The sequence below is a fragment of the Colius striatus genome, chromosome Z, assembly GCF_028858725.1.
Source record: "Colius striatus isolate bColStr4 chromosome Z, bColStr4.1.hap1, whole genome shotgun sequence".
NCBI classification, from domain to species: Eukaryota; Metazoa; Chordata; class Aves; order Coliiformes; family Coliidae; genus Colius; species Colius striatus.
The window spans coordinates 70897516-70909751 of record NC_084790.1 but is presented as its reverse complement, the minus strand read 5'-3'; the positions used below and the strand labels follow the sequence as shown (position 1 = coordinate 70909751).

The window sequence follows — 12236 nt, the reverse complement described above, 5'->3', positions numbered from 1 at the left end:
GATTTCCAAACCTAATTCTAGAAGAATGAGAAGAGTTTCCAGGTGGGCAGAGGTAGGTAGCAATTCAGAAATTGTTTTAGAGGAAAAGTGGCTGTCAGACACAGAAATTCTCTCTATTAGGCAAAAACTGGCATGCAGGTCACACAGGCAAAAGTGTCAGCCTGAGATCTAAAGTATCACTGCTTGTAATAAAACAAACCAAATCTTTTCCTACTTTGGCAAAACAGGTGAACCTTGTGTTGGACAAAATCTGAAAGAAAAATTCAACTTTCTGTCAAAGTAATGTAAGATTAGAGCACCTTTTGTAACTGTTTCTTTGGTTTTTTTGGTTTTTTTTTTACATGCATTCAGGCTACTCAAGCTTTTGTCCCTAATGGCAGATTATTACTATTGTACTATAGGCTAAGTAATAGCACAATTTAGAATGACCTGAAATATTGTAAATAGATTGGTGAACTGCTTTTTACTCTGTAATGTGGGGAAAAGATGAATGTGGCATTTCCTACTTGGTCCACTATTACTGTTTCATCCACAAGTGGTTAACAAGTAGCTGTTAGAAATTAAGTGAACTATAGTCACAGGCATGCTTAACTTTTATTTGCTGAGGAAAGGGCTGAAATAGAATCTTCTGGTATGCATGTGACAGTAGTTTTAAATCAATAGGGATGTCAGTCACAGTCAGTAGTTCCACCTGACCTGTGTTTTTCCACAAGCCAATTAGCAGCGATAGTAGGGCAAGAAAGGTGCTGCAAAATAACATTCAAGCAGTGATAGACTGCCAAAGACAAGTTTTTGAAGTTGGTGTTGGTCCCTTTCCCCAAACCACATAAACACGTGCTTAGATCCTAGCGGCCACTGCAAAGAATTCATAACAAGCTCAAGTTGGCCTCAAATCCCTTGACTATAACTATTTAATTTTCTTTTGAGCATTGCTGTAAACTTTATAGGCAGCCATCCACAGGCAACATAATTTCATTTCTATTTTTTAATAGTGTCAGGTGTTGTTTTTGACATTTTAACCAATGCTATTTACAATAATGACTTTCCAAGAAGAAAATGAGAAAGAAATAGGAAATACTTTGGTCAAGTACAGATTAATTTGCTAATTAAAGGACACGTATACATATATTACACCTCAGAGAAAGCCAAGAGTTTGGTGTCTGCAAGTGAAAAATACTCCTGCAATAAAGATTGAGTAGGAAAACAGCTCTGATGATTAATGCTGAAATACTTGTAACTCTGAAAAAGAATGAAAAAAATGTATAAAAATTAATCCATGTCTATAATGCCAACAGATAGAAGATACTTGAGTGTTTGTATTTTAGATACCAGTCATGAAAAGAATTATCCTTGATTCTACTCCTTTAAAACACATAGCACTGGTAAGTTTTCTTGCCCTGAAAAATTCTACTAATAATAGTATTTTATTTATTTGGCAATATTGGATAGGAACAGAACTATTAACGTTTGACAACACCAGCTCTCCAGCAGGAAGAAGGGGTGGCATTTGTGATGCTAATATTTATTTCAGGTCTGAATCTGCCATGATCCTTTGCCTCTTCCCAAATGATATGTTCAGTGGTCACAGGTGAACCTGTAACATACATCTGCAGCTAGTTATCCTCCTCAAAAATCACATCAATTCACGAAGTATCAACATACAATCCTTGTCATTTTTGCTAGCAACATAATTCTCCATAGACTCTAAACACCTACAGAACACTGTAGCTTCTTAAGAAATCTTAACATATATTGCTCCATAAATCACTTACAAATAATGGGCCATATCTTGCATAATGGAATGATGATCCTCCTCTTAACCTTAGTTTGTTTTCAGTTGATTCCTTTATGAGTGTGCTGCATCTGTCAATATCTCTATGTTACTCTCTTTTATATTAAAAAATGCATTTTTCTTCCTCATTCAGAAGAAGTACTGGTATTCCCTGATATTTGAAGTAACTGTGACTACAAATAGAGGGCAGGAAGGTGTTGCAGAACTGAAGATATTTAAGAAATTTAAAGTGGGAAGTCTGTAAATTCAAATACCAGTACACTGGAAAGTTTCCTTCTCAATGGGCACATGTTCGGAGTAACACCAGTTCTTACAGCCATTCCACTGATACCTCCTCCTCTAATTTCACAAGCTGCTTGTTTCTTACTAAGCAAATATTTTCTATTATTCCTTCCTTCATCTATGTCAAACACATATTATTTCAGCACTGACGAGGAAAACAAATTTTCTGAGCTTCTAAACACTGCTGTGCAAAAACCAGTACCTTTGATTGAAGTCAAACCAGACCTCAAGTTGTATACAAGGAGGTTTAGATTTGGTATTAGGAACAACTGTCTTATTGAGAGTGTTGTTGGACACTGGAAGGGGCTGCCCAGGGACTTTGCGGAGTCATCATAGATGATAAATAGATGAGGTGCTGAGGGATATGGTTTAGTGATAGGCTTGGCAGTGTCAGGTTAGTGGTTGGACTCAATCTTAAAAGGTCTTTTCCAACCAAAACGATTCTATGATTCTATATAGTATATATCTTTGCCCCATCATCATCATGAATTTCCTAGTTGAGTATTAATTTGAATCAAAGGACTTAAATCCAGCTCGGCCTTAAAATACTGAGTTCTTCCACATACATCCAAAGGCAAGCAATGAACTAGAACCAATCTATCTTGGGCTAAGTAATGTCTGATATATGGCCATAGGTCATACTGGACAATTTTGCTTTAGAAGGAACACAGCAATCGGTGCAGCGAAGCCAAGTGGAGTCCCTTCAAGCAGCAGCATGCAAAGAAGTTCTGCTGTCCTGGGGAATCAGCACACTTGTGTGCCTCATTGAAAGGCCTAATTGTACTAATGTACACAGCACAGCTGACAGGGGAGTCAGAAGTTTGTGCAGTTACAGGACTACAACTTACTGGGCATTATAGACATGGCGGGACAGCTGACATCACCTGGGTGCTGGAAGGGATAGATAGAGGATCTTTAGCAAGTACAGGCTGTGGAGGTGAAATGGGGGTACTGCACTTTATGCAAGAGAGTAAATCAGCAGGAGGACACACAGCTCTCACTTGGGACTGTTCAGGAGCCAGACAAGAGCCTATAGGCCACAAGGAGCATGCAGACCAACACAAGCACTCTTGTAGCACATATCATAGTAGAGGGCTGATCTTGTCTGTGACCTGTGCAAGTAGAAGGAAATTTTGGAGTACAGAAGATGTACAATCAGAAGAGGACCACTAGAGCAGGAAGTACTTAACCAATTCAGACATATGTAAGTCTGTGGTTCCTGTTGGGCTGCACCCGTGAGTGCTGAGGGAGCTGGCTAATGTTACTGTGAGGTTATGTCCATTGCAAGAGGTTCCCGGGGCTTGCAGAGAGTACTACTTCCACCTGGATGACAGGTCAGGCCAAGAGGGTTGTGAGCAGCAACACATAGTCCAGTTGTAGGCAAATCATTGTCTTCAGGAAAAAAACACTGATGTTCAAACCAAGAGGAAAGGTGAACATAGCAAGAGACCTGAAAAGTTAATGAGTATTAAGTTCTAACTGTTTGCTTACTCGGAATAACTTGTGATAATTGAGTAAACTGGACCTGAAGTGTTAACAATGTAAGTGCTTTTAAGAGAATCATTATTAATCTCATTATAAGTCTTTCCATTCTAATCACCACACTCCTGGCTCTCTTAGGAAGAATTTTAGTTCACCATTTGTATGGACATTTGGCCTGGGACTGCAGCCATGAGGAAAGACTGGCTTCAAAATCCAAACGAACAACTGGCAGAGAGTACAGCTAAACTAGGCTGCAACCTAGATGCAATAAGAGCACTCATGGTAGAAAGTTGGCATTGTGTTTGACATTTGCTTTTACACAATTTGGGAAAAATAATAGATGGAAAATGCTTTCTTCTTAGACTTGGCCTGACATTAACCTAGGAGACAATAGCTTACAATGCCAAGTTTAAAAATCCAGGGGTAAAGAAAACTCATCAGAACTCGAGTAAATCCCACATCAAGTAAAATTGAAATAATTACTCCAGTGCTGACAAACAAATGTGTCCTATTAAAAACTGTAACATTTTCTGCTTAGCTTTTCAAGATAGATAAGGAAGACACATTAGACACATGCTTCATAAATAGTTATTTATTGAAGCAAACAATTATCTTAATAAAATAATAACCAGAAAAAAACTGTCAAGAAAAATAGGTTTGTGCATATATGATCTTTACTGTACAGATTTTGCAAAATAACAGTTTGCATAGATTTCACAGTGCTCAATTATTACTGTCTAAAACAGCTTATCCTCCTGAAGTTCTCCAGTGTTATCAGGAATGCTTTGGCTCATACTGAATATAGTAGATAGAACAATATAAATAAAACAGTATTTGCATTTTGTTACTGACTGGTACAGATATATCTTCAAGTTGAAAGTGGAATTTGTTACAAGCAAAGGTAAATAAGCCTTATCCATCTTGTACTGAACAAGGTAATCTTTTCAGAGCTCTACAGTTTTTTATGATGCCTTGTCTTGCTTTCATCTGCCAACTTTTTAGCTAGAAAAATTCTGAAAGATATCTGCACTCTCAAGCCAATTCCGAAAACAGGATAACCCTTTGTCTCTGATCTGTTTTCTTCCCTTGTCAGTAATGACTTCTCCAGTTTGTTTCACAATCACCAGTTTAGGAATTGCTGTTATGTTGTATTTCTTCTTCAGATCACTGAAGGGAAAAAATTAAAAACAAAACACATCATTAGGGAGCATTCTACGAAAACTCCTAGTCTCTCATGAAGGGTAATCTGGTCAGGACACATCAGAGAACAGAAGTGATGGATGCCTGAGCTTCTTCAGAGCTTGAGGCAGAGCACTAGGTAGGTAGCGCAGGGAGATGAAAGATGCTGTAAGCTGGGAGTCTATGGTGAAACTTAGCCTGGGGAGTTAAGAGAGTTGCAGCACTTTTCCTGACACCACTCTTCACTGCTCCCTGTAAACTCTGCAAGAACAGAGACTGACTCTCAGAGACTCTCAGAAATACACGTCTTTTGGACCCTTTTTGCTGGATAGGAGGAGAAGTATCTCATATAGGTTAGCAATACTGCCATACAAACGGGTGCCAATCCCTTATAATATCCATTACAGTATAATGCACAATCTTTTATTTAAGTAGAAGAGATTGCAGAAATGTCTTAAACTTTCTCACAGAAACAGGCCTTCTACATACAGGAATGTTAAGCAACAGAAAGATTTGTAGTAAAGACCATCCACCTCAGTTGTGAAAGAAAAAAATTTCAACTCTTCTTCCATTCATCACACAGACAATAGTGGCAATTTCTCTATGTCAGGAGATGGCAAAATCCAGACAGATTACAAACTTCTTTGGTTTTAATTTTTAACTTTAACTATGTTTTGTTATAAGACAGTAGGCTATTTAGGGCAAATAGCTATGTTATATGAACAAAATTAGGATCTACTCAAACAATTGGTGAAAAAAAACCCAAAAAAAGACTTCTAAAGGATGGAAATCTATCAGCATCAAGCTCATAATACATGGACTAGATATTGGAAATTAAAAATAACACATGGGAGGGAAAGATTTAGAGGACACAAAACATCCAAAAAGAAACAAAAATACTTGCTGATACTGGCACATGATAAAACAATGAAGCATGACTACTAAATTCACACCAAAAAGACAAAAGTGCATAAACAGCTGGCTATCCGAACACATGAAGTGGCAAAATAGAATTCACTGTTTATATAGAGAGTTGAAAGAGATGATTGTTAAGCAAACAAAAGGGATATGCAAAAACAGGAGGGAGAATCAAGGAATACTGCATACTAACCCACTTCAGTTGAGCATGACACGGGTAATAGAAATAGTAAGATGAAAAACATTCCCAAGGAAAACAGTTTAACAGCTATGATACAATATGTTTCTAACAGGACAAAACAAGAGCGAAAGAGTAAGGCACGTGGATCTACCCTTATAGAAAGACAGTATCTCTATTTCACTTCACCTAGAAGGGTGACATTTCAGGGAAAACAAAAAAAGTAATGAATTTGTGAAGTTAATTTTGGAAGGCAGAAGTTAAATAAAATACCTTCCAGAACACTGTCTTCATAAGTGAAACTCCACAATTTTAGGGGTAGGAATACAAATAACAGTGAAAGACATGCTGGTATCTAACATCAAATCTACACCTAAGATGCAAGTAGTACAGCTTAAAAGATATCCTCCCCAAAATGTAATCAGTTTTGAGGAAGAGACCATGGTGTTAAGAAACAGGTTCAGCTAAAAAAAAAAAAAAACAACTGCACCAAAACAAATGTAATCAGTTGTACAAAAGATTATCACCCTGCATTGCCTTAATATCAAAGTGAGCACCTTTAGAAGAACTAGAGGATGGAAACACAACAAGCAATAACCAAATAGCCAGCTTCTAAAATGTGAATAACATAACTTTCAACCCAAAACTTGAACACTGAATGAATACCCACTACTTATGCACTGTAACTATAAGCAGGAACATCTGTTATGTCAGGTTCAAAGGCCAAAGAATTTTGATTTATTAGGAAAAAAAAATAACATTATTAAGAAACGTGAGGTATTCACATATAGACATTCTATATGATTTTCTGGGAGACAGGGAGTCTTAAAAAATCAGAGAAAAATCACAATTTAGTGAAATAGTGGCCCAGACAAGATGTTCCTGGAACACATCTTTTCCTCTGTATTTTTCCTTAGGAGAAGAAAAATCAAAAAGTGAAGGATAGTGCTCTGCGATTATGTTGGCTGAACACTAAAAGCAATAAATATTACAGAAGCGGCAATAATATGGTCTAGCAATAGATTTGCTTCTCAATGCATTTTTAAATAAAAGCAAGCAACCAAGGATACCCATAGATCTATCCAAAGTCTGCTAAAATGGGAGAAAAACAGCATTCCAAAACAAGTTCATGTAGACAACAAATAGAAGACTATCACCTGATATCACTTATATGAGAAACAAGATGGGTGGAAGATAACATTTGTTCAGTGGCCAACACAGTAGCTTGAAGGGCCTGACACAACTGTAGCGTTGGAGACAGCACAGTAGCAAACTGAAGGTAATTTGCTACGTGCAACAGAAACTAACACTTTGCTTTCCCGTAAGGGAACACATTTATAGCTTCTCAGCTCCAGCATCTTGTTTACGCATCTTCTGGGACTGGGCTGAAGCATGCACAGACTTTGCTTACATTTGTATGCAACCTATAAAATGAATGGACTTGAAGGCAGCTCAGGAACAGTTCTGCACACAATGCTTCATAATCACTGTATAAGTGCTTCCAAAAAAAAAAGACTTTGTAAAACCTGTTAAGATCATCCTCTCCTACAGGGATTTCAGATCCTGTGACTCATTCACACAAAGTACACATGTGCCATGGGACTGACTCCAATGACAATTTATGAAAACATTAGCCACAAATAAAAACCACAAAGGCAAACTCCATTATTTCTTTGTTGAGTATTTCTTAAAAATAGTTGCCTGTCTGTTCCCAGGTAAGCATGAAGGTACAGAGGGTGACTTACTGACTAGAGGAATCTCAGATGAAAACAGGCAAAGCAGAAGAGGAAGTTGCAATAAAACATAGCTATGGAAGACCTTTTTTACAGACATAGAGAATCTTTTAGTCAAATCCTTTGAGATATCAGACCTCAGCCATGCAGGTTACAACCTGAGAGTGCAACCTTAATTTGCATATGAGATACCAAAAATATGAAATTCAGGTTGAGGCAAACTGGAAGTCATTGCAATTGTCAGGTCTTCTGATTCTTATGAGAAGGCTTCATGAAAGTTTCTGATATCGCAGATTTGAATGCTACTAGGTAGTACTGGCACTGCCTGGGACAGAGTTAATTTTCTTCATAGCAGCTTACAGGGTGCTGTGTTTTAGACTTAGTACCAAAACAGCACTGGTAAGACGTTAGTGTGTTGGCTACTGCTGAGCAGTGCTTGTGTAGGGTCACAGCCTTTTCTGCTGCTCGCCCTGCCAGTAAGTAGGCTGGGGGTGCACAAGAACCTTGGAGGGACCACTGCTGACCCAAACTGACTCAAGAGATAACCCATGCCGTGTGACACTGTCCTCAGAAAGAAAAGCTGGAAAAAGGAAGAGGATGGGAGTGATGCTCAGAGTTTGGGCACTTTTCTTCTCAAGCAATTGTTACACACAAGGAAGCCCTGCTATCCTGGAAACTGATAAGCATCCGCCTGCTAATGGGAAGTAGCCAATGAATTCCTTATCTTGCTTTGCTTGTGTGTTCATTCGCTCTTCCTTTATCTGTTAAATTGAAAGCAACAGACATCTCGCTAATCTATTTCTAGCAGTACAGCCTGTAGTAGAGACCTGTATGTCTGTTTTCTTTCAGCTGTGAAGTTTTGGCATTGTTATTAGTCATACAAACAAGCACACCATATGGATGAGATTAAAGTATCTGTTGAAATTTTTTCGGGAAAGCCATCTAAAAAGACCAAAATCCCACAATAGCTCTTAACTGTTCAGTTACATTCACTTTTCTCCTGGCTTCCTTTTTTGGTACCACTCTGCCATTCCTCTAGGTGCTAACCCACCCTCATACCTAAGGCTTCCCAATACAAAATGTAAGGATAGCTTCCTCATTTTCCTGTTTCACAGGCTTCCTGAGACTCCAGTTTTCACTGAGGCATACAGGACATACCTGTCTGGCAGCCTGGAAGGACTACCAGCACGAGCTGGGCAACCATACAGAGAGAGATGCCTTCCATTGCAGAGCCCAGTGCAAATGCAGCAGTATGTCTTTGGGCATCATAACTAATACACCAGTCCCCATTCACTAGCACTTGTTGACCTGTTCTACTCCTGTTCTTCCTCCCTACTATTCCCTTTTTCCTCCTCATGCTCACTTCCTAATAGATTTTCTTCACACAACCCTGCAGGGGAACAAAAGCCTGTGCCTCAGGCAGCAAAACCCAACATTAAAGCTGCCAGCAGTCAAGGCAGCAGGAGCAGTATTTCCTGATAGTCATGTCACACACTATATGAAGTAGTAAAAGTTCTGTCCCACCTCAGGGAAATAGTCAGGACTGACAATGTGGAAGTCTCGAGATCCTACTCTGAATTCAGTGTTTTGTTTTTCTGAAGGCACACGCAAGGCATTATGCTTCATGTGCTACAAATATGACTGCAGGCTATTTCCTAAAAAGAGAAAATTCATCCCCAAGAAAATCTAGCCTTCCATTTGTGAAATGTGTTTTAGATGGCAAATTTAAATTTGGTTCTACAGTATCTAAGAGGAGATTTCAGCCTATGCTGCAGTTACCTACCTTAAACACTGGAGTCACCAGCTAGAATACTTCACTGAAGATATTGAATTGTCTACTTTACACAGTCCACAAAAGAGCAATCCATTCAAATGATTTGCAACAGAGCTTTTAAAACATTAATGGATAACAAATGTCAATAAATGTGAATTATAATATTAATAACCAAATTATTAACTGATGTTAGTAAATTTTAAAATTACATTCTTACTTAGAACTACTACCTTGTCAGAATTACAGTCTAGTTTAGTGGACATGTATCCATCTGCTCAAAATCCACAATGATTCACCAGTATTCCTTACTCCCCAGTAAGCCAAATTACCAATTAATTCAACCCAAGCACTGGTGAAGCTGCAGCACAGTGAGCTGTGGAGAAGTACAAGAACATCTCCACACTGCCCTTTATTGTTATACACATGAAACACAGCTCCAAAAACATTGTCTTTTCACATCCCTCTGCACTTTGTTCTTCAGAAAGTCAAAAGCCAATTACACTATCTGTAGCTCCATTCCACAAGACTCATGAAAGAGTAGAGTCAGAAATAGATCCCTAATCCACAGAGACTGAAGCAGTAAGCGCATTCCCATCAGCTGATGCCAAACAGCCTGCTAGATGCAGTGTTATGTTTCCGTCAGGAAATCTGCCTGAATTCTGTTAGGATTAGTAGTTACCAAATACAATTACTGCTTTGGGAGCCTGTGGAAAAACATATTGCTCTTTCCATCTATTTTTAAGTCAATGGAAATTAATGTTAATTGGCTACTGACATCTAGGAATGAGCCAAGGAAGGATGAAATAGTTTCTAGCTTGATGTTGTTTGCTCTTAAAGATGTCAAAGTGTATTGATGAAACAACCTTAGTAAACCTGCTCTAGACTACCAGAGTAGCTAGGATACTACAGAGTTCCATACTGGTTAGCACACAGAGACGGGTTAAGAGTTAAATGAACACTACAGATTACTAGAAGCACTAAAGTAGTAGATTTGGTTTAAAAAAAATGTTGTGAATTTAATTACCCAGTTTACACTTAAAATGACACTAATTCCTTGACTTCGATGACAAGTCTAGCAATGGTTTCTGCAATCTACTTATACATTATTTAAAGAAAAAAAATCCCTTTACCAGTAGTCACAGATGTTAAATATCCAGTTATAGGCACTTCAGTGGCCCTAAGCATCTGTGTCCCTATAAACCTAATCTGTACTTCCTGATATAAGCTAAATTGCTTCTGACAGTCATTCAAATGAGTCTGCACCCTTGGCCTAGGTCAACACAACTCTTGGTATTACTCTTCCCTTTGTCACTTCCACGTGGTCCTGTCCTCTCCTTTTGCCACTAGGCTGAGCAAGCTGTCCATAGGAATCCCCTTTAGAAACCTATCAGCTCAAGAATTTTACAGCCCAGTTACCAGGTGCATTTGCCACAACTCCAGCTGTTACACGTCTTTCACCTACCTTACCTATATCTGTCTGAAAAGCTTCACAGTTTGTTCTGCTAAGTTTCTCAGCTGAAAGCTTGGCTACTTTATTTGCCTTTTTTTCCCCTCTGAAGATTAAGAAGCTAGACAATCCTGAACAACCTCATTAGCAACTACTGCTGTGCAGCAATAAAAATCCCTTGATCCTCGTTTGCCTTGATTTTGACGTGTTATCTTGTTTAATACTAGGGGTCTTTACTAACCCTTCTTCCGAGATATTTCAAACATTAAATTAAGTGTGGAAATACTTAGAGAATACTCTTAGGGAATACTCTTTAGAGACGCGAAGGGCTAAAGCCAAGTTATTCCCCTAAAGAAAGGGAGCTGCAAGTCAGAGGCTGGTCTGTGGTGAGTGTCGGTGTAGCGCAGGGAGAAGCGGCGAGCAGCCGCCGCTGCTCAGCGGGGAGTAGGCAGGCAGCGCCAGTCTGAGAGGCGGCCGAGCCGTGCGTTTCACCTCACGGAACTCGCTGCAGCCTGGACTTAAGGCTGTGCTACGGGAAGGAGCGGACCGAACCGAGGGGGCGGGCGGAGGTACCGGAACGCTCTTGTATCGAGAGACTTTTGCCGCTGTTTAAGCGGAAGGTAGACCCTGCCCTCTCCCGGAGCTGAGTGGCAGAGGGCCATCAGAGACGCCACGTGGACCGGAGCTGCCCGTCCGTGACCGACGGCCCGGCGGGAGGTGACACGGCCCCGGCAGGCGGTGCGGGGCTGGCCGTACTCACTGCTTGTAAGGGTCGTGGAAGGGCAGCGCCAGCCAGTTCCCGTGCATGGCGTGCATGTAGCCCGCCATCTCCTCGGCGCTGTGGTCGGAGGAGATGAAGACGACCTCGAAAGGGGCGGGAGGCTCGGTCTCCTCCAGTAGCTCCGTGTAGAAGTCGCAGAGGACGGGGGTGAAGTCGCGGCACGGCGAGCACCAGGCAGCAGAGAAGTACAAGCCCACGACCTTATTCTGCAGAGCCTCCTCGGGGTCCACGCTGCGGCCGTCCTTGCTGACCAGGACACGCCCGCTGAACACGTCCACCATGCCGTCTGCGGCCGGCCCCGACGGGACGCAGCGGCGAAGGGTGGCAGCGGGGGGCAGCGACCCTGGCAGCCCCCGGCACGGCCCCAACACTGAAGCCACTGCCCGTGCAGCGTCCCGTCCCCGTCAGCCCCCCGCCGCGCCCGCAGCCCCGGCTCTGCCCGCCGCTTACAGCAGCCGGCCCCGCCCACCGCCGACTGACAGCCCTGCCGGGGGGCGGGTGGCCGCGCCCCTTGCCGGGGCCGTCGGTGGCGGCGCCGCATGCCGCAACGGGCAGCTCCAGCTCCGTCGGTGCCGTCCGACCACACCCCGCTCTATTTTATCCTTTTCGAAATAACAGTTTCTCAAGGCCTGGGCTGAGCTGGAGGCCTGACACTCCCCAGCCGCACCGC

At 41.2% G+C, this 12236-nt stretch overlaps 1 protein-coding gene across 1 annotated transcript; it reads right to left on the bottom strand.

The window, feature by feature from the left end:
* Positions 1–4205: 4205 nt before the first annotated feature.
* On the bottom strand, positions 4206–11966 carry NXNL2 (nucleoredoxin like 2). The gene is made up of 2 exons (XM_062018978.1): positions 11546–11966; positions 4206–4723 (listed from the first exon to the last, which is right to left on the bottom strand). The coding sequence occupies exons 1-2, from the start codon at positions 11845–11847 to the stop codon at positions 4555–4557; spliced, it is 471 nt and encodes a 156-aa protein (XP_061874962.1). The 5' UTR covers positions 11848–11966; the 3' UTR covers positions 4206–4554.
* Between the last annotated feature and the right edge of the window lie 270 nt (positions 11967–12236).